The sequence below is a fragment of the Mustela nigripes genome, chromosome 4 (assembly GCF_022355385.1).
Source record: "Mustela nigripes isolate SB6536 chromosome 4, MUSNIG.SB6536, whole genome shotgun sequence".
NCBI classification, from domain to species: domain Eukaryota; kingdom Metazoa; phylum Chordata; class Mammalia; order Carnivora; family Mustelidae; genus Mustela; species Mustela nigripes.
Window position 1 is genome coordinate 80,430,978 of NC_081560.1, and position 26,987 is coordinate 80,457,964.

Sequence of the window (26,987 nt, forward strand, 5' to 3'; positions counted from 1 at the left end):
GAGCCTGATGCAGGCTGGATCCCAGGACCCTGGGATCGAGCCTGATGCAGGCTGGATCCCAGGACCCTGGGATCGAGCCTGATGCAGGCTGGATCCCAGGACCCTGGGATCATGAACTGATTTGAAGGCAGACGCTTAACCGACTGAGCCACCCAGGCACCCTAGCATTTTGGTTATCTTTGTCAACGTGGGCTTAGTAACCCATAGCTCCATAGTGAGAGGGAATCGACATGTCTTTTGGAAAGTAGTTTTGGTTATGTGTTGATTTAGCTTCTTTTAAACCGCTTGTGTAACGCCTGTGCAGAAGGAATGATGGTCCCTTGATGGAAAGAAGGAATAAGTATGTTCTGATGGTGAAGATGCATAGAGGTTTGGTGCTAAAAAGTGGTCTTAGAAATAGCTCTGGTTTTGTTTCCCTGAGCATTCTTCTCCCCTCTAGGCATTATCTTTACTTTCTAAAACCATTTGTCAAAACTCATTGACATTAATTGATTCTTATTTTCAGTGTTAATCATCACTTGCAAGGGTCATGGGTTTCTCCTCAGACAGATCCCCCCCACCCCCTTAAAGCAGGTAGTTTCTCTTTGGCATTCAACTTGCATGCAAACTATTAATTAGAAAGAAGAATCCACGGTGTCAACCACAGATAACATTTATGCTACTTAAAAAAAAAAAAAAATACATGCCAAAAACAATGCCAAAGGATACAGATCCATGCCTTATACAGATTGCTCTGGGTAGGGAAATTGGTCAGGGGAGGTGAATGAAGAGAACATCAAGGTTACTTTTAATATTGTGTTTTGTGGGGGTGCCTGAGTGACTCAGTGGGTCAAGCCTCTGCTTTCAGCTCAGGTCATGATCCCAGGGTTCTGGGATCGAGCCCCGCATCAGGCTCTCAGCTTGGCAGGGAGCCTGCTTCCCTTCCTCTCTCTGCCTGCCTCTGCCTACTTGTGATCTCTCTCTCTGTCAAATAAATAAAATCTTTAAAAAAATTGTGTTTTGTGTATAAAATGTTTTAAAGCAAACCTAAACATAAAGATGAATTCTGAGTAATGGATTTCAGACTATTTTTTTCCCATGCTTTTCAGTATTTTTAATCTCCCCCCAAGATCAAACAAATAAAAAGACCCATGGCTAAATGTCAATGTCCAGAAGTACACACTCTTTTTAGAATCTGTCCTGTTATTTGAGATATTTCCATTTTTTATAAAAGCACTACTTTAAAAAAATGTGTTCTCCGTGTGACAAATTCCAGTGACATAAAGTAAAATTAATGAAGTATGTATTTTGTAACCATTAGGAAAACATCTGTCAAACACTAATGACATGATTTATTTGTGTGTGTTTGTGTGTATGTGTGTGTCTGTGTGTGTTTGTGCTGGTTTTATAATATATGATCTAGGGATGTGTATAAGAACACCTTAAAAGTAGGGACTATGTTCTGTATTTTTATTCACATAACAGTTCCAGTACAGCAAGTATCTAATAAGTATTTATTGAATAAAAGTTTTGAATATAATATAATATATTGAATATATTCAATATGAATATATTGAAATTCAATATATTGAGTATATATTGAATATACTTAGGTTCAATAAATTCTTACTATATATCTCCTATATATGTCTTTCTATCTATCTATATATACTACTATATATCCTTACTGTATGTCTTCCTCCCAGGCAGGATGGGTATTTACATAGTGATCACAGTTATCAAGTGTTGAAATGTGCCACATTTAACTCACCTTGGTTAGTCTATTTAAATTTTATAACTTTTCAATCTTAAATTCCAGTTTCCAACCTGACTTCTTCAGCCAATAGATCTTTTTCAAAGAGCTTAGTAGATGTGACTTAAAAAAAAAAAAAAATATATATATATATATATATATATATGTATATATAAAGCAATTTGTCTACATGTTAAAATTTTTATAGTGATATTTTTGTTCATCAGGATATAGTAAGTTGTTCAAGAACTTTGATAGATCCTGCGAGACATATGTATTTATATCAATTTAAATAAAATTGTTTATGCTTTGTTTTATGTGAAAAAGAAACACTATCTTGTTTCTCATTATTTGGTTAAAGATATTGGAAAGAGAAGTACATTATTTTACCATTGAAATGGAACACTGTATTAGATATGAAAGTATGATGTTGTCTACTTGAGGTCTTCACCTCAAGTAACTCAAGTAGAGTTATTTGTAACTCTCAAGTAGAGTTACTACTTGTAAGTACAAGTTACTACTTGTAACTCAAGTAGAGTGAGTTATACCTCACTCTCTTTTTTTAGTATTTCAAGAAATGAGGTAAGAAGGCAGAACATTAATGATCTGTTCTTTTTTCTTATTCTGTTTATGGCAAAAATAAATTAAAATTGAGCTCATTTTATTGTCTACTATATTAAATCACTATATCCCCTGAATTGCATTTGGACCACCATGTGGTTCTGTAGGCAAGAGATTTTATTTAGGGCAAAATACAGTGAAAATGTAGGGACTGTTAAGATGTTCCCATTCATTTCACTCATATATGTCCATGTTGAATTGGTCATCAGTGATTATAGTTCTAACCCAGTCTAGTCTTTGAAGTTACATTTGAAAGATTTAAAAAGAAGCAAACTTCGTTGAGTTTCTAATATGCTAGCTATTTAGTTTAGAAATAGAAAATATGAAGGTAGATATCGTTCTTAAAATGCTGAAAAATGTTAAGTCCATTGCCAAAAATCCTGTAGTTAGTGAATAACAGCACCAGATCTGGAAACCAGATCTGTTTGATTGAAAAGTTCATGCCCATTACATTATACCTTCAATGTAATTGCCTGTATACCTGTAGGAGCAAACATAGAAGTCTCTTCATTCATCCAGGTCTGCTGTTTTCAGAAGGTAATGTTAGACCATGGAAATGATTATTCTGATTCTTTTAATATGTTAAAAACATTTTTGATGAAGATAAGCAAAACTCATTAGAGTAATTAAAAAATTGTCAAGATAGACAGAACACAATAAATGGCTAATTCTTAGTGGGTGTTAAGTATTTGTAAATTAATTACATTAACTTGTATATTTTACTTAGATTAGTCTATTGTGTTCATCGATTACCTCTTTCTTAGAAAGAAAAATCTTGACATCGACCGGCCAAAGAAATTGTTTTGAATTGGAGATGTTTCTTTGAATGAGATTTCTAAACCATTCTTGATATTAACATGAGTGTCGACATTATTGGAATCTAACTGAACTGTCAGATGATACCTGAAGGTTTCCTTTCAAAGCTATTAAAAGAAAATTCTTTATAATTAAATATTTCAAAAAACTTTTAGTTTTCATCTGCAATTAACGAACAGTCTAGGAACCTTATAATATGCAGGTTTAGAAAATAGTCTATTCCAAGAGAAAACATATTTAGGAATTATAAAAGGGAATGATAGAATTATTTCAGTATACACTGTATAATTATACTGCTTGTATTAGACTTTCATAACCTGACAGAATTCAGTGCTAGTGAAAGAGATAAGGATATGACAAAAAGTGAAGGCTGAGAATGAATAGGCCTTCAAGGGAGCTGGTCTTTCTCTGATCTGATAAACATCTCCCATTCTCTATTTCTGTTTCTTTCTTTTCTTCTTCATCTTCTTCATCTCTTTCTTTTTTTCCCTTACAGATCACTGCATATCAAAAGCCTTTTCTTTGATTAGCAGTGTTCTCTCAGGATCTGAGGACAAGACCTACGTAAAGACCACTCCTCTGCTGATATATGATTTTTTGTGCTGTTTTGTTTTTTGTCTTCAGCAATTTCCAAAAATTTGCTGGGAAATTTTACATTAGCCTGTAATAGTTTTCTACCAGTGTTTCTGGTTTTGGTACTATTATATCTTTATATATTCTCTGAATGTCTGGTGATGTTAATGTTTTTAATGGGTTAAATGGAGACTTGTTTGGTTTTGTAGTCTGAGTATAAGCTTTAGAGTCAGAAGGCTTAAAGTCATTTTGTTAAACTCATGAGTCCTCAAAATAGTCTTGAAATGATTTTTTGTTTTAAATGCTCAAACCAATAGGTAGGTAGGGATGTATATATTAGTAATACATCCATAACATTGTATATATACTTACTGTTCTATACCCAAGGAATTTTCATATAACATATGCTGTATCATTTATGATAAAGCCATTTAATCTATCTGACTTATCTTAATAAGAGCAGAATTGTTTCTATCTTCTCTCAAAGGTATTTATGCTGAGTTGAGTCTTTTGTATCTGTCTATACTTGGTCTGGTTTTAATGTTTGATACTAGATTAAACTGTACTATAAATTAAATGAGGAAAAACACATTTTCCTTATTCTGAATTAAGTTATTGTTACAGGATGGCACTGTGGCCATAACAGTAGTTACATACTGAGTCATATACTGAGCAAATGTTCACATTTTATTAGGTAGGAATTTTATCTGTCTTAACACAATTTGCCTATGGCATTTAGCTGTAGATCATTGGCCTTAAAAATAAAATGTCACTTGACCAGAATAGAAGTTAATTAAGGACTTGAAGTGTCCAGAAGACATGTCAGTTTTCTACAAGTCGTGGCTAGCTGGTCTTTTGCCACAGGAAAGAGCACCATCATCAGCTATTGGTCCTCAAGACACTCTGTAAGTGTAAAGTTCAGTCTTATGTTTTATCATGAAATTTACTAGATGAAAAATATTTCATTAAATTTTGCATGAGCAAAGTAGTGCATTTTCATGATTATGTATTTATAGATTTCTAAGCTGGGGATATAAAATTTAGCAACTTTTAAGCTTCAAGCAAATCTTTCAAAATACCTTTTTTTCTTATACATAACTACATTGTTAAGTTTCTAGAACCATTTTAGAATCTTGCAATAAATGACATTCCTTTATAAAATGAGTGTTTACAAAATATTTTTTAATGTTTTTTATTGATTTTATATTGATATATACATATATCAATAAGGGAATATATATCAGTAAAGAAATAAAGCTGACTTGGTCTCTCCTCCTAGGAGAATTATCTTTTGGAAGTCTTTTGCCATTGTTCATCCCTTTTAATTTTTTTTCTAGAACTAATTCACTGACACTTACTGTCATTATAGCTTATAAACATGGATTATATTCATATCATAAGCCATGTGATTCAGGGTCAGATCAATTAAGTTGTACTTTTTTATGCTCTCCAGCATAGAGAGCAATGCGGTAGTTAGAGCTGGAGCTCTGAAAAGCATGTTATGGCTCTGTGGGTGAGAATGTCCTCTAGTGTGTTTTGTCTGTGGGAATGGCGACCTCCTTCTGTGTTTTGTGCAAAGAAAAATCTTAACATTCCTCTCTAAGACATAAAGATATTTTAGAGTTCTAATCTTTCTTAGTCAAAAAACTTAGTTAACTTATGTAAGTTTTACCCAGTATTTTGTTTAAATTCTCAAAATGTTCATTATTCATCCTGTACATATGAACATTTAGCTCTTCATGTATTGCCTGTTAAAAATGAAGACTTGTATTCTGAATTTTGTCAAGAGGATGCCTTCTGGGGGTGCCTGGGTGGCTCAGTGGGTTAAGCCTCTGCCTTCAGCTCAGGTCCTGATCTCAGAGTCCTGGGATGGAGCCCCATGTCAGACGCTCTGCTCAGCAGGGAGCCTGCTTCCTCCTCTCTCTCTGCCTGCCTCTCTGCCTGCTTGTGATCTCTGTCTGTCTAATAAATAAATAAAATCTTAAAAACAAAAAAAGAATATGACTTCTGGTTTATTTTCTCATTTTTTCTTTTCTTTATCTTCCCATCCTAAAGTTTTCCTACAGAGACTGTTGCTTCTATTTCTACCTAATTTTTATTAACTTTCTGCAACATTTTCAAACTGAATTTGAATTTTCAGAAGTATTGTGGTTTTTTTTTGTTTGTTTGTTTTAAAGATTATTTATTTATTTATTTGACACAGAGAGAGAGAGAGAGGGAGAGAGAGATACACAGCAATAGAGGGACACAAGCAGAGAGAGAGAGAGAGAGAGAGAGAGAGAGACGAGAGAATCTTAAGCAGGCTCTATGCTCATTGTGGAGCCTGACATAGGGCTGGATCTCTCGAGCCTGAGATCATGACCTGAGCTGAAATCAAGAGTTGGGTGCTTAACCAGAGGAGCCACCCAGGTGCCTCTACTACCTCTTCTTTTAATCTGTGTTTGCGTACTGGCTGATAAACTGAAACCATTGTCATTTTAAGCACACTGGAGAAGTTTTCTTTTAAATTCAGCTTAGGAATTCCTAACTGTAGATCTCCCATTTGGCAGTATTTTATAGTCATCAGTAATACCTACTTAATAGCTTCACAAGTGAACTGATCATAGTATTACATAACAGGGCATCCAAATCAGTAACTAATATAAAAACTGGCATAAAGATATGTTTCCGTTATCAAGTACAGTCTGGACTCCTTTGGAAGAGCCCTCGCTGAGGTGTAGTTCATAGTGGAAGATCAAAACGTGAACCAGTAATCCATTACAAGATTTATACTTCTTTAAAACCTAAGCCTGATTGTTTCTTAAGAATGAGTTCAATATTTATATTTACTGTATTTACTGTTCTGTTCTTCTTCTTTCTGCCGTCGTCTCCTAGCTGTGCTTGGGGGCAGGCTACTGCTGAACTTAACATTGAGTCATTTCTCAAAGGGATGTGGAGTGCAAATGGAATGAATCATAATAATTGAAGTTAGATAGCTCACATCTATGTTCCTCACTGTCAACCAGGCACTGTTCTAAGCACTGCACATTAAATCACTCACTTAATACTTTCAGCCACCCAGGAGCCTACTTTGCTATTATTCACCTGAGAAAATTCCCAGGTGTGCCCAGCTAGTATGCGGCAGGGTTGGTATTTCAATCCAGGCGGTCTGGTTTCAGATCTGTGTTATCACTAAATGTCACTGTGTCTTGTAAAAGCTTCTCACACAGCGTGATAGTAACTCTGAGACATACAAAGAGAAAAATCTGAAAACTGTTAGAGAAAGAAAAAAAATAGAGTTTGTCTATAAAACGTGATTAGCAGACTGACAACAGACATTTTATCTCCGACTGAACTTGATGGAATAACGTTTTAAACGTGCTAAAGGAAAAGTCAGGCTAGAAATTTTGAACTCCATTAATTACAAGAGCAAGTATGACATAAGGCTATATGCAGCTTGTGACAGTTGGGTACTCACAGATTATCTCTGGAAGAACTAATAAAAATGTACTTCAGCAAAAAGAAAATTATCTCATTTTGATGGCTTTTGGTAAAAAACAAAACAAAACAAGACAAAAACCATAATATGCTGTTAAGAAGATGCCTAGGATGGCATTGAGCCCATATTGGTCTCTCACTATCATTTCCTTTTTATGTATATAAAAATATATGCTATGAAGGTATTAACAATAAATGGGGTTCTATCAAGATGAATATAATCTACTTATTAAAGCTTTCTCTGAAGCTGAAATATTAGTCATTAAAAGCAGGCATTCCCGGTGTCCACATCCTCTGATGACAACAGAGGTAATAAACCATGTTATTCAGGAATAGTTGTTTATTCATACTACTTGAGTAAATTCACATATATCAGCTTTAGTAGGTTAGATTACTAAATGATTGGGAATTTATGATTCATGCATAAGGAGTTTCTTTTACTTTTTTTGTCCTTATAATTGATTTGAAAACCTTAGTGTTTTGTGTATTCACAAGTATATATGCATGTGGTCATTTGAATTCTAAGATACGATGTTTCCTTTTCAGCGCTTGGCCTTGGAAGCAGAGAAGGTTCAAGCAGCCCACCAGTGGAGAGAGGATTTTGCGGTAAGGACCCTTTTTAAGCACTTGAGTGACGTTTTGTGCTTGATCTATTATGATTAGGGTGACATTTTTTTAGTGATAGAATCTTTCATGTTTTAAGACCAAAACTGTGCTATATTTTATTTCTCTAAAAAGTTTGCTTTTGGGTAGTCAGGGCCAGTAAGTTAGTCAAAATGTTCCTGCTTATGTTCCATATTAAAATAAGTCTTTTGAAATGTTCTCCTATAATCAAAGTTACTTGTAAAATTAATTACATCCAGATAGAATTACATTATAATATCTGAATCACCACTGTAGATATGATGGATACACCAGTTGAAAAACAAGATGCATTTAACAACTTGGGAGTTTGTAAGAAGTTTTGTGCATATTACCATCACCTTGGTGGTGGGCAGTGTGACTGAAGTAAGAATGAATGTATTAGACATTGAAGAATTTAATTTGCTCCACTTTAGCTAGAATAAATCTTTCTTTCACTGTGGCCTACTTTTAGAAGTTCTGATACTAGCTTTTCCGTATATATTTTTGATAAGCTTGTACACTAAGAGTTATTGAGCTAATTATACAAATAGCAGAAATTCTCCTCGTAATGAATTTTGTCTATTTGTCCCCTCCATCCGTCCGTCCCTCCATCCATCCCTCTGTCTGTCCTTTCATTCTTCCTCCCATCTATCCATCCATCCATCTGTCCATCTTATCTATCATCTATCTTTCCTTCTTTCTCTATGTATCCATCCACCCATCCATCTATCTATCCATCCATCTTCTTTCTTCTGTTTCTGTATCTGTGCATGCATCCATACATCTATTGATACATCTATTAATGTATCCAGCCTTTCAGCTCACCAGTCAATCAGTCAATCAGCCAGTCTCCTTACAGTCAGGGGCATAGTGAAAAAAATTTGTCCTTCATTGTTGAAATGTTTATCTTACATATTTGAATTATTTCATTTAGAGTGAAAAATCTCTCTAGTTTCTGATCATAGAAAAGTTCCATATAACTAATTTGGGGGATATTTAAAATAGAATTAGAGTATGAGTGACAGCTTGGTTGTTATTAAATTGGTTTTGTATGTTTTGTAAAACAGAAGTCTCAAAATTGTGGATAAGAAAGTTGTCCTTAAAGAACACAATTAGGAATTAGCACTTTTACTTTGTGTTAGCATGATTATGTTTTATATCAAAGGAAAATATGCTACATGATATGATATTCACTTATAACATATGGTAATGGTTAGTCTTCCATGCCTCTGATGTTATTTATTGTTACTGTCTTTTCCCAAAATTTATATTTCTTAAGCCAAATATCTAATCTACCAGCTAGAGACTCTATTTGACTACAGTCAGTTTGTTTGGTTCTTTTACTCAGTTGGTCATATTGCCACAGTTGGTGTCATGTAGATACAGGCTTAGCCCATAATCGGACATAATTGGTCTCATCCATAATCTATAGAGAAAAAAATTGGTGTTTAACTTAGAAACATAAGTTTGAGTATTGAGGGCTAATTGTAAGTGCATCCAATGAAGGGATTTACAAATTGTTAGTTTCTTTTAGATGAAAGGAACACAAACTTGAATTTTTTGTTGTTGTATCTATCCACACATCCAATAGACAAAAAGTAGCCAAACTAATTTGTCCAAATAAATATCGTTTTGATTAGTTAATATTAAATAAAAATAATTAGTTAATATTAAATAAAAATTGATCTTTTCCTTCCATCTCGAAAGTGGCATTGTAAAGGCAATGTGAAGACATAGTGGGTATAAAGCTCGACCTTCTATTCTGCTTAGTGTTGAGTTAGTACGATTAATGTTGTTTTAGTTTAAATTTTGAGTAATTCTTAGAATTCAAAAAATCATTAAGTTCACACAGATCAGCTTTTGTAATATTCCACTGCTGTTCATAAATTTTTCTTTGGAATTAGGTAATATTTCTCAATAGCCATTTATTAATTATAGGTCAGTTTCAGTTTCCTAAGGAGAAATAATGTGGTCAAGAATAAAGAGGCAGGGGCACCTGGGTGGCTCAGTGGGTTAAGCCTCTGCCTTTGGCTCAGGTCATGATCCCAGGGTCCTGGGATCGAGCCCCGCATCAGGCTCCCTGCTCAGTGGGGAGCCTGCTTCCCTTCCTCTCTCTCTGCCTGCCTCTCTGCCTACTTGTGATCTCTTGTCTGTCAAGTGAATAAATAAAATCTTAAAAAAAAAAAAAAAGAATAAAGAGGCAAGCAGTGATATAGTAATGCCATTTATATCATTGGTATCATTGCTATTGTTTGGTTTAATTATTATGTTATAGTTTTCTGGTTTAAGGGTTTCTTTTCTAGATTTATTGTAAATCCCTTGATATTGTCAAATGATTAACACTAAATTGACATTTTGGCAATGATTTATTTCTCCTTGCAGAAGTAATGGGCAACCGTTGTCCACGACGTAAAAACTCTCACTCTGTGTTGGCTGTTAACATATTCTACCGTATTTTATGGCATCCGAGCCATCATCAGTTGTAAGACACCCTGTCATTTATGTATTGCTAAGGAAGAAAAAAAGAAGCCAATTAAGTTATGAGGCATTAGCAATTTTAAGATGTATTCTGACTTCTCAGGTGTCAAAATGTGAAAAAGTTTACCTTTAACTGTAACCCCTGTTCTCTGCTCTCTTGGTGCCTGTCCCCACCGAGTAACACTGCTGGGATCAGTCATGCAAGAGGACACATTGGTCCACCATGACACAGAAGCTATTACTCAATCTTACGTGGTTAAATAGAAAGTAAATGGTTTTCTCAGTAAGTATTAGGAGTTCTTAGCAAATGGTGACCACCGTGTAACAGAATTCTTGGACAAATTCTGTTCTTAATTTCCCCCTAGATTACTTCACAATTTATTTAGGACCTATGAACATATTGATTGACATCAAAAGAGATTGTTAAAGGGAAAACAAGTTAGTCCACTTTAGAGCTCTGTCAACTCATTTCCTGAGTACCTTTCTGGAAGGATTGTGAACAATGTGCACAGAACACAAAACTGTCCCGGTTTGCACACTGAGAATTGATACTTTATGTCTTATACCGTGCCAGCCACATTCAGTCTTCACAACAGTCTTCATATTTCAAGAGCCCTTTGAAATATCATGTTATTATATGTTCAAAGAAGAGAATGTGAATGCAGATTGTCTAAACTCAAATATTGTAAAAATAAGGCACACTTTTTCCTTTTTTTCTGCCTGATGAACCAGATGATGCTTCAATGCATGTTATGTAGCAAGAGTCAACAAATCCTTCGACGTCATAAAACAAATCAAACTTAAATTTTTGTCTAGAAAGTAGATATAATCAACATTAAACCTCTTTTTAGGAGACTACCCAAAATAATTGCAAATTTTATCACTACTTTACCCAAATATCTAAAAAATATTTAATTTGAAGGTAGATGCTACCTTATTCCCTAAGGCCCTCTTTTTAAATTTTATAATCCCTTTGTCTTTTAAGATATTTAACTCTGTATCACTGTGACAATTCTTTAATGCCACCCTTTAGTAATTTAACAGTAGGGTGATTTAGAAGGCAGGAATCATTTCCTAAGAGGTATGTTAACATTTCCCAAAGATACAATTGTCGGATTCTTCCTTCCAGTGTCAGTAGGCAAAATTCATTCATATTACTTAGGCAAAATGTTGATTACCATTTCCTATTCTTTAATGTAGCGAAATCTCAGGAACAGCAAGAACAAAAGGCAGAGCACTAAAATGCTGAAAATGTTGGCAACCAGAAAAGGCCCCTGTTGTAATTCACAGTCTCCCTCCACGCCACTCAGTTCCCAATTGAATGTACAATTGAGCTAACAAAGGGCATACACTCTAAATGGATTAAGATTTATGCGGTCATGCATTTACAAGTTCAAACTAATATTTGTAAATAAGCTGTATCTACCAGCTGCCTTTCAGGTCTCCACGCAAATTATGGGTGTTAACGGTGACATTTTATGTCACTTATGATGGACAAATTATTAAGGACAGGTGGGAAGAGAAAAAAGAGAGCTTAGAAAACTAATTGTTCTGCATGCAATAATTGCTGTTATTTCTACCGAACGGATCTTTTCCAGTTGCGTTTGAAATCTCATTTGATTACTTTGCCATGGTTGGTTAACTTAAGCAATTTTGTTTCCAACTAAGCCTGCGATATTAATTGTACTTACACATGTATAAACATAAGGGGTGCCTAATTTGTATTTTAATAAGTAGGATCTTTATGTATGGCTTATTAGCATCAGCTTGTTACTTTGCAGACTGAGTACAGTCGCCTAGAAATTGGCCAGTAAATAAAACATTTGAGGAGCCTTTTTTAGCTTCAGCTCTACGGAGAAACTAAATTAGAAGGTGAAAATTTTTTCTGGTGAAGCTGAATGTTATTGAGTGTCAATCATGCTAACTTGGTTCTCCTAATTTAGCGTTATTTTTGTGTCTTAAAAAAATAATTTTGCTCAAATTGAATTTTTGAAATGTTGCTTTAAGAGTTTTTTGTTTATAGGAGTTAAATTAATAGATATGGGTGTAGGTATTTAATTATTTCATCTGTCTTATTCATTTCATGGAACTGCGTCTCTTCTGTTGATTGAGGCACAAACAATTGTGAATATGTGAACTGTAAAAAATATCATATTTATTTGGTTACATCATATCAAGATCAACATTGTTCTAAGTTATAAATTGGTATAGGTTCTAGATGTGGTAGAGCTGTTGTCAGGAATAAAAAGTGGGGAAGTGGCATGCTATAGTAGTGAATAAGTGAATTAAATGAAAGAATTTGGTAGATTACCAAGATAATTTTGGGCTCTGGGTGGATTAATTTTTTGTTTTTGTTTTGTGTGTTTTTGTATCTGTGTGTTTTTGTTGTTGTTGTTTAGTTCCTTCCTTTGGTGGAATTGCCCTGTTAAAAAATATAAAATATTTTAATATATTTTTGCTACATGTCTTCCACTTTTTTGCTACTACTTTCTTTTAAGAGTCTTGTCCATCTGTTCTCGTTATGAAGATAGATGCAAAGGAGCCATAGAGCAAAACTGATTTCCTCCCCAGATTCTGGACAACCAGTTTCATGGGAAAGAGACATGTTTGTGATGCCTTACTCTTTTTGTTTATGCATATATATGAATGTCCATAGTGAGAGCATTATAATATAGCAGAGTTGAAAATAATAACCATGAGCTTTATTTATTTATTTATTTTTAAGATTTTATTTATTTGACAGACAGAGATCACAAGTAGGCAGAGAGTCAGAGAGAGAGAGAGAGAGAGAGAGAGAGGACGAAGCAGGCTCCCCAGTGAGCAGAGATACTGATGCAGGGCTTGATCCCAGGACCCTGGGATCATGACCTGAGCTGAAGCCAGAGGCTTTAACCCACTGAGCCACCTAGGTGCCCCATAACCATGAACTTTAAATGGTTAGTTATTCTAGGTGGGTAACCCTTATCTTTTGTTTCTTTTTTTTTTTTTCATTTATTTATTTTCAGCATAACAGTATCATTATTTTTACACCACACCCAGTGCTCCATGCAATCCATGCCCTCTATTGAAATATAGAAGCTAAATATTTGTACATTAATTACCTATACAATAACACTGGTTTAATTTTTCATAATTTTTGTTAAGATTTTTAATTTATTCATTGGTGACAGATCAAGCAAGAGCAGGAACAGTGGGGAAGGGCAGAGGGGCCGAGGAAGAGGGAGAAGCAGGCTCCCCACTGAGCAGGGAGCCCGACATGGTGTTTGATGCCATGACCCTGGGATGGTGATCTGAGCCGAAGGCACACATTTAACTGATCCACTCAGGTGCCGTCATTTTTCATAATTTTAATATTTAATAATAACCTTCCCTAAGTTCACTTTCTATTATTTCTGTTAAAGCTAAGGTCACATGATAGTACATGATAGTACAGTACCCTAAAGTAAGACATCATGACAGTATTTTTAGGATACTGCAAACTTAGATTTAAATAGGGCTATAATTTTTTTGTTTGTTTGTTTTTGGACACCTATCTCAGGAAGGGAGGGAGAAGTTGCAAAGACAGGTATCACTGACTTAGGAAACAGGGAGATGGATTGTGGGTCTCTCTATTTTTCAAGATCCATCTGCTGCTTTAGTATCCTAACGTGGAAGTGATAAAAACATTGCTAAATTATTGGGAGATTCCTGGAATCAGTGCCAATGTTCTAAAAATGCTAGCCATCTAGAGCACCCAGAATCATCCTCATTGACATTGAAGTTAGAATTGATTACTGTCACAGCTGGTGCCAACTTGTAGCTGTCACAAGAGAATTTTCCAACCTAGTGATTTCATTAACTTCTCCATTATTTTAGCTGCACCTTATTAAAATTTTTGGACACCAATTTATTTGCATTAAGATGGGGTTTACTATATTAATTTTTCAGCCACAAGAGAAATTAAAAAAAAGAACAAAAATGTGTAAATGTTATGAATCACTGCAATTTACAAATATCATGCTGTCTGCAAAGAATTTACTGTATAACCTTCTGTCCATTTTATTTCCTTTTTAAAAAAGTTTCAGTAACTCTCCATTTAGCATAAATGGCATACTTTTGTCTGCCCCGTCTTACTTTCCCTAAGTTTCTATTGCAATATCCCCCAGTAGCTGTTATCATTCTAAAATTCCAAGCATGAAACAGTGAACTGCTTGACGTTTCTCTGCCACATTATTTCTTTCTTTCATCTTCAGACCTTTTGATGATGTCTGCCTAGAAGTCTCCCCCATCTCTCCAATTTCCTCTTGGTTTTGATCCCACAGTCTTGGATTTGTTGTCTGTTTTATATAGTCCCCTCATTCCCAGTATGCATTCCTATTCAAAATGTACTCACTACATTATTTTCCTTTTTCTCCTTTCTTTCAGCACTAAAATGTAAACTTCCTAAGGATAAGAACTATGGCTGATGCATTGCTAAGAAAATTGTAGTCTAGTCGGCAATCCATAACACAGAGTAGGCTTTATGTAATTTTTAAAGTTACTTACTTCTAGTTTTGAGATACCTGTTTTTACTTTAAACATTATTGTCAGTTATACTGGAGATATAGTGAAAAATGTATTTGAACAGCACGTTTTATGTCTGAATATATTTGCCCACCGCCATGGCGTAAAGAACACTGGGTTTGGAATTATGCAAATCCGTTTCAAATTTTGTCTTTGCCACTAACTTGCAGTGCACTTTTTAGAAAGTAATAGCCTTTGGAATATCACCTTCTTTATTTAAAAACTCCTGGTTTTGTATTCTCTACCAGCGTAATTATTTTTGTTAGTTGCTCAGTAATTGTCTCTCTGTGCTCCTGTAAGCCCTGTCTCTCAACCAAGGAAGATATTTTCCAGAAACCTCATGATTTCTCCATGTGTTCACAAGTGGGTTGACCAGAGGTCCGTGAATGGTTGTTCATCTAGTCTGGAGGGCATCTGCTAGCTCCCATGGCTGTTGTTTTTTCTGTTTGCTGTCATTGCTCCAATGGAAGAATACGGTTCTGCTCAGGTGGTTGTCACCTGGTGCATTGCAGGCTCCAAAGCCCTTGAGCTTAAGGCAGAGTGTGCCTTATGCAGAAATAGGGAGAATGACTCTATTTCCACCCATGGAGGGGTTGTCAAAAACCTAGATAAATGATATTTGCACCAGTTTGAAAAGAAAAAGTGAATGCAAACATCCATAAACCGAATACCAAATTTTTAAAGTTTTGTGAGAAGAAACATGATAGCTACTCTCTGGAACAAAATTTAATACAATATTGCTGACTACAGGTACAACGTATAGCAGATTTTCAGTGCTTACTTATCTTGCTTAGCTGGAATGTTATGCCTGTTGATTAATAACTTGCCATTTCTCCCTCCCCTGACCTCCTCTTAACCACCATTCCAGCCTTTGAGTTTATTAATTTGGCTGTTTTAGATACTTCATGTAAGTGGAATCACACAGTATTTGTCTTTCTGTGTCCGGCTTATTTCACTCAGCATCATGTCCTCAAGTTCCATCCATGTTGTTGTATTGCTGAATTCCCTACTTTTTAAAGGCTGAGTTATAGTGTGGGTGCTATATACACCGCATTTTCGTTGTCCATTCCTCTGTAGATGAACTTCTGGGTTGTTTCCACATCTTAGCTATGGTGAATAAGAATGCAGTGAAAATGAGGGTATTAGTATCTTTGAGATGCTGATTTTAATTCTTTTGGATATATACCCACAAGTGGGATTGCTGGATCCTGTGTGCTTCTACTTTCAATTTTTTTGAGTTATCTTCATAGCCTCTTGTGTAGGTGGCTGCACCATTTTGCAACAACGTGCAAGGATTCCAGTTTCTCCACATCTTTGCCAACACTTGTCGTACCATAGATAAAGACTTAAAGATGAGATCTGAAACTGTAAGACTCCTAGACTGAAACATCGAGGAAAAGCTTTATGACATTGTTTTTGGCAATGATTTCATGGATACAGCACCAAAAGCACAGGCCACAAAAATAAAGAAGTGATACTACACAAAGTAGAAAAAGCTTCATAGCAAAGGGAACAATTAATAGAGTGAAAGGTAACCTGCAGAATGGGAGAAAATATTTGCGACCATGTATCTATCTGATAAGGGGTGAATCTTGAAAATACATAAAGAACTCCTACAACCCAGCAACAAAAATCCCGACCCTTCAGGTTTTTAATCACCAGGGCTCTGAAGCTAGTTTTCATATTCCCTGAGTCACGGAGATCAAGAAAAGAGTTCATTCATCATTTATTTAAAACTTCTCTCAGTGAGAGCATAACACCTTTCTTTAGGAGTCTTTGAAAAGACTTATTTCTTACTATATCCTTCTAGTTCTCAGTGTCCCTTTGAAGTCTTGTTTATGCATTTCTCCTTTAGGAAGCAATCGGTTGACTTCCAGCAGATGAGTGCCTGAGAACAGATTCCTGATAATTTTCCAGCCCCTAACCTTTATTACCGTGTAGTTCAGCTGCATCGTGGAGGACCTATTGCCACATACATTCTGTCACCAAAAACCTGCTGGAGATTAAATGAGACGGTTTATGTAAATATGCTTGTACTTTGGAAGGTCTTCAAAAATGATCATTTTAGTAGAAGAGGCACTGTCTCCTTCTAGATTTATTTCTTCCAAAAGGTTGGCATATTGTTTTTTAATGATTAAGTATGGCTGATTATACCTTCTGAAGAAGGAAAATGTGCATTGCCCATCTGCAATAGGCACTGGATAAATACTTATTCAATTGGCTTACATTCTGTTCACCTTATATTTCATTTTTGTAATAAGACTGTACTCATGTAGAATGCCTGCATTTTGAAGTGATGTGAGGATATGGAGGGTAACCAGATTAAGTCTTTACTTATCATTGATGTTTGTATTTATATTTGTATGAAGTTCTGGTTTACTCGATGCCTAAAACAACTCTGGTACAGTCCTTTCTGCAATTAAAAAAAAAAAGTGTGAATGTATCTTGAGGGGGTACAGAACTAATACATTTATTTATTTACTGTAGATCCTTGTGGACTGGGGCCCCAGAGCAATGACTCTTGTTATTCCCAAAAATAATTTTTATCTTGAGAATTACATCAGATGCTGGAATAATTTCAATTTAGTGGAGTTAGGGTTGTGTTACTAACTTTGCTCATATTGCTATGGGAAGGAGAGTGTTTCACGAATTGAAGAACTGGCCAAGAGAGTTTTCTTCCTAAAGGCTTAACACTATGGTTGAAATTTGGAGCTTCAAATAAAGAAGCAAATTTTGAGGAATAGGCAGTTCATGTAGGTCATGGAGTTCAGCCACTAGTAGGTACATTTTGACTTTGGGAGCTGGCTGGGATAGTTGACCATGGTGGGGACTAAGGGTTTAGCATACTGGATTAGCTGGAGGGATATTATGTGTCCAGAATGTGGGAACACTGCTCAGACAGCGGTTTGGATCACGTTGAGGGTGAATTTTGCACCCAAAAGCTTAATTAAAAAAAAAAAAAAGTCTCTAGACAGAAGAAAGTTTTGAGATTTCTCTGATTTAAACCTGAGAGGTTAAAAAAAAAAAAATGGAAAGGAAGTCTAGATAATATTCATCTGTAAGTTTCATAAGTTTTGTAACTAGACTTTAGTACTGGATTTGAATACATATGAGAACAATGATTTGGGAATTTGTAGGAATGACCAACTCACCACCCATGCAAAACTGCCAACTTCTTCAAAGCTTATGCCTTTTGTCATCTTCTGACTTTCCAAAACAGCCTTTCAGTGGATTTATTTGTCATGCTATCCTCTCTCTAATTAGTCAACATTTTTCCCCTTTTCATCAACATACAAACTTGCTCTAGTCTCTTCTCATCATTAAGATATATATATGTCTCGCCTTTTTTAGCTTCAGCATATTTGTTTGCTAACTTATACTGCAAAACTCAGAAGAAATGTAGACCTTCGTGATCTCTCCATTTCCCCCTTTGTCCCCCTTGTCAGCCTGCTCCAGTCTAACTGCGGATTTCATCCATGGTTCTTTGTAGTTCACATGTTCTTGTCATCTGGTCTAATAGGCATCCTCTGGGTATTGTCATACTTGGTCTGTTTATATCATTTTCATGGACCACTTACTAGTTCCCCTTTCTTCAAATACTTTCTTTTCTTAGTTTTCAGGAAACCCCACTGAACCTAGTGTTCCGTTTTTCTCACTATCTGTTCCTTCTCAGTCTCCTGTTTACTGCCTACTTTGTCCCAGGACACCTCCTCCATTTCACTGGATTTCAATATAATTCCACTTAAGTCTCTTTTCTGCACTCTAGGCTCATTTATCTAACTGACCACTTGCTGCCTTCACTTGGTTGTCTTGCTTGCATGTCACTAACATGCTCAGGTGAACTGCTGTTTCCGTGACTCTTCCGTAGTATCCTGATCATCTTGATTTCCCCATCTCAAATGCTGTCCCCTTCTTCCCAGTTAGTTTAGCCAAAATCAAAAAGTGAACCTTAATTTCTTTCTCTGCCATAAGCCTTCATACAGTCTGTGTATAAATTCTGCCAATTTCAAATATATGATTCTTCTATTTATTTCCCTTCATTTCCTTTACCCTCATCTTTGTACCCCCTCCAATCTGGCAGAATAATTTTGAAATTGTTAATCAAATTATGAGTAAAAGTGTCTACAGCCCTGTGGTACCCACATATTTGTTTTATATACATAGTTCAATAAGATTTTAGACTCTCATTTAAATAGAATGATGCGGCTTTATCAACAGTTTTATAAGATAGTGGAAAACATAGCTTTGCATATCCTTCTGACACAAACATTTTGAGAATCAAGTAACACCAACAAGTTTGAAAATTTTAAATCAATAGGATAACCAAATATCCGAACAGAGTAGTGTAGGTGCCACAAACCTGAGTTTAGAAAGCATTGTGCTGCTTTTCTCACACTGCCCATGAAAAATGTGCCTGTGTGATAGCAGCAACAATAAAATCGAGGCAGCACAAGTAACAAGTTAAAAAAAAAAAAGACCAAATATTATTTTTAGTGAAAATTAATGGCACAGAAAAATGTGGTTTTATATGTGAATTCAGTTTTAAATTAGCAGTTACAAATACCTTTTTCTGCTCCATTGGAAGGTCTATTGGTCTGAGAAATAGAGCTCATAATTGCTGAATGTTATAGATAATTAGTTATCATGGCATTGTAGTATTGTGTGCTATGGGATATATTATATGTCAAATTATTAGAGTCCCCCAATTATGAAATTACTGCATTGCCAAAACTGTTTTACTTTGTTATAGTGTTTCACCACAGTGTAGACAGTTCTCCTTGGGGGTCTGAAAAGAATCACCCGGAAGCTTTTTTTTTCCTTCCCCTTCCCAAAGTTTTCCCTTATGTCCTCCCCGCAGAGTTCTCAGTGACTTCCTTATGGGGGTGGAGCCAAGACACCGAGCCTCCTCCTCTAGTGAACAGTGACTGATGGAGTGTAATCTATCTGGCCTGTGTGTTAAGACTGAAGAAAGGTTGGGGCGCCTGGGTGGCTCAGTGGGTTAAGCCTCTGCCTTTGGCTCGGGTCATGATCTCAGGGTCCTGGGATCGAGCCCTCATGGGGCTCTCTGCTCAGCAGGGAACCTGCTTCCCCCCTCTCTCTGCCTGCCTCTATGCCTACTTGTGATCTCTCTCTCTCTCTCTCTCTCTGTCTGTCAAATAAATATATGAAATATTTAAAAAAAAAAAAGACTGAAGAAAGGTTGACAACCACTAGCTGGAGGACCTATTAATTCTAAGAATAAAAATGATGAGTCTGAATGCAATGCTAAAGCTTAGAAGGGACTTAATGGTAAATAGATTTGAATATAGAAAATAAGACACTGGATGTTCCAAAAAAAAAAAATCTAGTTGGGTTTAAAACCCAAACAGCAATAGGGTGAGTAGTCAAGGTTCTTGAATCACTTTCCTTCCAAAAGAATAGTACCTTAAATGTTTGTGTAAAAATATTTCAGGATCATTACGTCAAAAACCCAAATGATGTCAGTAACTACAAAAGGAAAACTAAAATCTCTTAATTGCCACAACCAGATATATTCCTTGTTTATATTTCATGAGCATTATGATGTTCAGTTTATCTATTATCTCTTTTCTTTCATGTATTATTTTCTGACATATACCAGGAAAGGAAAAAAAAACAACACATGGTTATAGGATTTGAACAGAACTTACAAACTTGTAGCAGGGGAGTGCATTCTACTGAAAATAAATCAACATGTTTGTGTTTCTCTCACCTTTCTCATTCATCCCCCAATCTTATAAAATTACTTTGACAGTACAATTTAGGCTCAAAAACCATAATTCCCACGGTGTTTAATCCTGGTTGTGTATTGTGATGGCTTAAATGCTATCATCAGAACTTCTACTGTAACTTTTCCATACAGACCTTGTTTCTTTATAACGTTGTTTTTCTTTAATTTGTAATTTGATTGGATGGATTTTACTGTTGGGTAGTTTGACAGAGAAGAGCCATTGGAGGCTGCAGTTACTGAGTTCTTGCATGATTGAGACTTTCTGGGATTTCATTTTGGATTTGAAAGAAACTTGAGCTAAGTATGGCTTTTTTTTTTTTAACCTGAAATTTGGAGGCATTGTTTCACTGGTAGTGGCTCTAAAGAAGTCGTAAGCCAGTCTGATTCTAATCCCTGGACCCCATCCTGAATTGAGTTGAATTTTTTGCTTGGTCCTAATACATTGTTCAGTCTTAAGGTTGAACTAGGAATGATACATCTTCTTGTTGATTGTTTGTTGTCATTGTATCCAAGTTTTAATTTTATTTCAGAGATGTATACTTCCAGCATCTTTTTGAATATTTTTGTCTAACCTCCTTTTTTTTTTTTTAATGCTCTTTTTATCAGGAATATGACTTAATGTAAATTGGACCACCTTTTCTGTTTTCCATAACTGGTGTCTGCTCTATTATAATCTTTTTTTAAAGGATCCTTATTTTTTTCATTTCATTTGGCATGGTTTGCTGAAGCCTGTCTGGGATGATGGTCTTTTCATATGCATCTGTGCTTTCCGTGTTTTCATGTCGCTTACTTCTCTAAATAATCTGTTTTGCGTCTCCCCCTTTTCTGTCAGTTCTGGCAGCTCCTTTGCCAGTTTATAAATAATCTCATCGTTAGACGTCCTCTATCCTTTATTCTCTTGCATGATTTTCCTGACCCTCCCTTATCCATCCCTTATTTTAAAGAAAAGTCTGTAATTTCTCTGAGACTGAAGAGCCATGATCTTAATTCTTATTTTTATTTTAGAATCACAGGTCTTTTGTTAGTTTTCCTTCCTTCCTTCCCCTTCCCACAAAATGGCTCTGTATGGATTCCTGAATCTCTGGGTAAACTCACGATTTGATGGAAGATGATGAGGGAGAATTAAAAAGAGAGAATCCCAAGGTAGTCTGGGGTTTCCACGAAGATGAATAGTCTGAACTGCCTCCCCAAATATGTTCTGTACTTGGCATGTTTCCAGACTGGTTTAAACGTTCAAGAAGACAGTGAGACTTAAGGTATGGGGAAAAAAAAAAAAAAAACAAAAAACAATTAAATCGTGGCTTTTCTTGTAGCAATGTGATGATTGCCACTTCTTTTTCCTACTAGAATTTATTTCCTTTTATGTTCTATAGCTATCATTTATTAGGTAAAAAAAAGAAAACATTAGCTGGTATTAGAATTAATTGCATTTTCCAAGCCAAAATAGGGAATGTTCAACACCAATGCAAATATATGTTTGATTATTCCCTAGATACCAGGTGGATATTTTAATTTCTACTTTTAAACAATTTATTAGGAAACATGAAGAAGGAAGTAAAATATAATGTAAACCACTGTAAAGATCTAGAAAGCAGAAAATAAATAGTCTGATATTTCAACAGACACCCTAAAGGTGGTACCATTTACACATGAGAAACACTGATTCAGAGTGTGCTTCTGATTCCAGTTCTTTCAATAAAATATTTTGTCCTCTCATTTAAGAGTAAGTCTAAAATTATTTTTGAGCCATTAAACAAGTCAGAAAATATTATAGTTAAAAGGGACATACTCTAATTAAAAGGATTGCCAACCTAGGTGCCAGAAAGAGTTTGATTATTTCTTACAGTGTGATTTTTGGCCAGTTTCTTCACCAATAAAATGGGAATGATGTTGGTACCAATAGCGTAGAGTTATTTCGAAACTTAATTGAAATAATGCATGGAAGCCTTCACAGAAAGTCCGTTCCTGGCCTTCCACGCATGGGGGCTTGGAGTAGGCCACACCCGGCGTGAACCCCACTCCCACCCCAGCCCCATGGTGTGAGGCTGGGAGCCACCGCCTGGGCCTGACCTGCGTGAGTGATCCCCAGCCCCTTCAACTTCCCCTCCTAGCCCCTATAGAATCTCTGACCTCTGGAGCCCCATCCCCACGTTGGGGGGAGGGTTGGAGAATTCTAGGCTCGAAGTCTCCCTGTTCTCTCTCCTTCATCCTCTGGACTTTTTGGTTCTCTGTTTTAATTGGGGGAGGGTGAGTGGGTATGTAGTGAGGAGGTGAAGGCTGGGTTGGGACGCTTAAGTAGAATCAAGCTTAAGTAAAGGAAATACAAATGACATTACATTATTGGAGAAATTGATGGCATTCAATGTTGGGTAAAGAAATATGATTGAAATTTTATTAACAGTCGAATTTAGTCCCCCCTCCCCCGCCTTTCTTTATTCCCCTGCTTGCTTCCAGGTGGAATCTGCAAAGTGTCCAACAATCTGCCATCATCAAACACAAATACATTTGCATAATCAATACACTGCATGGACATTGATTTTGCTCTCAAGTGTGCCGTTTATCCCTTTGGAAACATATTTTTAAAGATTTCCAGAACACATAACTGTGGAATGTTAAATAAACAACGGCAGTACAGAATCAAAATATCGATTTTGATAAATTATATTCTTGCTTTGATCAGAAATGCACGCACACGTATATTTCCACACAGCTGTTTTAGCCTGTTAATGTCCTGAAAGCATTTCTACACTCCTAGTTTGGTATCAATGTTGGAATCCCATTACCTTCCAGCTCACAATCAGCAAAATCTAATACATTTTACATTTCCACACTTGTATTTGAAAGTCTTAAGCATTTTTATGTTTTTATGTTCTGAGGGTTTTGGGGTTTTGAAATAAAGAGCATTAGTTATACTCTGGAGAGAACGGATTACAGAATCCAAGTTGTAATAAATCTGAAATGTATGTTTGATGCTTCAATGGCTAAATTCTTTTCTCATAATCCTTATGCTGAGTAAAAATGACCAAATGATATATTGGAGATGATTGCAGCCTATTTCTTTGGCTAAAAGGAAATGAAACCACCTGACAGAGAATATTAATGTTTCTGTTATTTTAATAGCGTAGATGTTAATCCTGAGGCTTCCCAGAAATTTCTCTAATTTTTTTAGGGTTTACTTTGAAATTCTCATTTTTCACAGTTTCATTGAGGACTAATTGACATGCAGCACTGTGTAAGGTTAACAGATCTGGCATGGTGATTTACATGTATTGTGAAATGATTACTACAATAAGTTTAGGTAATAGCTATCTTCTCATATAATTACAATAAAAGAAAGATAAAAGAAAAAAATTCTCTTTGTGATGATAACTCTTAACAATTTTTCCTCTGTACTGTACAGTAGTGTTAGCTATCGTCATCATGTACGTAATATGTTGTTGTTTTGCTATTGAGTTATATGGATTCTTTATATATTGTGGATATTAACCCTTATCCGATATATGGTTTGCAGATATTTTGTTCTCATCCCTAAGGTTGTCTTTTCACTTTTTGTTGATGTTTTGTTTTTGTTTTGATTTGTTTTTGGCTGTGCAAGAAAGTTTTACTTTGCTGTAGTCCCATTTATTTAATTTTGGTTTTGTTGCTTATGCTTTAAGGTGTCATATCTGAAAAATTATTACCAAGACCCATGTCAAGGAAGTTCCTTATGTTTTCTTCCATGTATTCATGGTTTCAGGTCTTACATTTCAATTTTTATTACATTTTGAGTTACTTTTTCTGAGTGATATATGAGTCCAGAGACTGTCTTTTCTCCATTGAGTATCTTTGCTTCCTGGTCAAATATTAGTTGTATTTGAAATGTTGATATTTGGAAGCAAAAGAATTCTTGAGATGTCTTTGGGGCAAAAAAGGTGGTTTTATTTAAGCATGGGAACAGGAAGCATGGGCAGAAAGAGCTGCACTTGTTTTGTGAGGAAAGTCTTTGTATATAATTTCAAGCTGGCAGCAGGTTAGGGATAGCGCAAGTCTCTAAGTAATTTGGAAGCAAACCTTCCAGGACCTTGAGGGGGGCTAGTTGTTAGGGAACATTTACTACTGCCTAGTTAAGCTCTCAGTCATGAGACCCTTCAGGTGTTTATCAGTGGGCCGTATATTTGGAAGATGATTGCTAACCTATATCCTGTTGGGGGCGGGCAGTACAGATAAGGGTAATTTCCCAAAGGGTTTTCATATGTTCAAGAGACTTAGAAGATCCTGGAGTTTGGGCTAATGAATTTCAAGCTAAGGCTGCCTTTTGCCTTTACCAAAGTATTAACATTGAGGTAGTTGAGTTCCTGGAAAAATTTCACTCTGCCTGTCTCAAGTACTTGTCATGAGAGTTTAATTTAATTAATTAATTAATTAATTTTACCTTTGTTCTCCACAACAAGTTGACAATATATGCTTGGGTTTATTTCTGAAGTTTTGATTCTGTTCTCTTAGTCTTTTCTTTTTTAGGCCAATATGATGCCGTTTTGATGACTGTGGGTTTATAGTGTAGCTTGAAATCAGGAATTGTGTGATACATCGTGCTTTGCTTTGTTCTTGTTTCTCAGAATTTCTTTGGCTGTTTGGGGTCTTTTATTATGATTCCCTATAACTTTTAGGAGTCCCCCCCCCCACACACCATTTAAAAAAATGCAGTTGGGTAGCGCCAGAGTAGCACAGTTGGTTAGGCATCTGACTCTTGGTTTCATCTCAGGTTTTATTCTCGGGGTCACAAGATTGAGCCCCATATTGAGCTCTTTGCTCAGTGTAAGTCTGCTTAAGACTCTCTCTCCTTCTCTCTCTGCTGTCTCCTTCCATTCTCTCTCTCTCTCTTGATCTAAAATAAATAAATTTTAAAAATCAATAAAATATGCAGCTGGAATCTTGATAGGGATTACATTGAAACCAAAAAGGTGAAACCATTACATTGAAGCCATAGATGGCTTTTAGTAGTATTGATATTTTAAGAATATTAATTTTCCAATCCATGGACACAGAATATCTTTCTATTACTTGTGTCTTTGATTTCTTTCATCAGCATTTTGTAGTTTTCAGCATAGATATCTCTCACCTCCTTGGTTCAGTTTTTTCCTAAATGTTTTATTATTTTGATGCTCTTGTAAATGGAATCAGTATCTGTATTTGTATTTCAGAAATATTTTTGTTGTTGTACAGAAATGCTACTGATTTCTATGTATTAATTTTGTATCCTGCAACTTCACTGGATTCATTAAATGGATCTAGCAGTGTTCTGGTTAAGTTGTTAGAATTTTCTGTATATAAAATCATATTGTCTGCAAATAAAGACAGTTTTACTTTTTCCTTCTTAATTCTGATACCTTTTATTTCTTTTTCTTGTCTGATTGCTCTAGTTAGGAATTCTGGTACTATTTTAGAATCTGCTCCTTTGCTTCCTGAACTTTCTCTGAAATTCTGATTCATGAAATTATCTTTTTCATTTGATAACATAGACTTTAATCTCTAAAATTTATTTTATCTTGCTGGATTTTACTAATTATTTAAAAACATTTATTTATTTTTAGAGAGAGAATGTGAGAGAGCAAGCATCAGTGGGAGGGGCAGAGGGAGAGGGAGAGAGAATCCCACGCTGACTGGTGCCCAGCACCGAGGCCAACAGGCCAAAACATGGCCAAAACATGGCCATGTGGAGCTTGCCCAGCACCGAGGCCAACAGGCCAAAACATGGCCAAAAGCTCCATGTAGAGCTTTTTCTCACAACCCTGAGACCGCAATCCCAGTGGAAACCAAGAGTTGGACACCCAACTGATTGTACTACCCAGGCACCCCATCTTGCGGACTTTTAATTCTATATTCTCTTTCATAATTAGTTATTAGTTTGTGGTTGCAAGTCAGAATGGTGGAAAACTGAATACTTTTAATCCAAAAATGAATATCCACAATGTGTGCCGTTTTCTTCAAACTATTTTCTTATCTGAAGGCAATGAAATAAACACCAAGAGAATGTCGTGGAACTTTAGAACATTGGATTCTCTGGCATGGGGGCTTTGTATGACCTACTTGCTGCTGCTTCTTTTCTCAGTGCTCTCAGAAGTCAAGGGTATTTCATTAAAGAATATAAATTGCCTTGATTCATGCTTTGTGATCTCAGGAAAAAACAGCAATGACAAGAAAAGCCAAGGTCTATCTACAAAAACACTGTTGGCTATGTTGAAAGCTTTGTGAATTTAGAATGAAGACGGGCAATTGTACTATAATTCATAGCTCTGCCTGAGAATGCCAAGAAAGCCGTATCTTTCAACAGCTTTAAACTTCTTCAGGAGATGTAAAATTCAAGGTTACTGTTGAGTGAATTAAATTCATCAAACT

General features: G+C 35.7%; 1 protein-coding gene across 2 annotated transcripts in view; it reads left to right on the forward strand.

The window, feature by feature from the left end:
- CACNA2D1 (calcium voltage-gated channel auxiliary subunit alpha2delta 1) overlaps positions 1-26,987 on the forward strand; it is a 501,786-nt gene that overhangs the window by 261,931 nt on the left and 212,868 nt on the right. For both annotated transcript variants that reach the window (XM_059396947.1, XM_059396946.1), the window contains exon 4: positions 7,766-7,825. In XM_059396947.1, the coding sequence (XP_059252930.1) occupies positions 7,766-7,825 (60 nt within the window). The remainder of the gene's footprint in view (positions 1-7,765; positions 7,826-26,987) is intronic.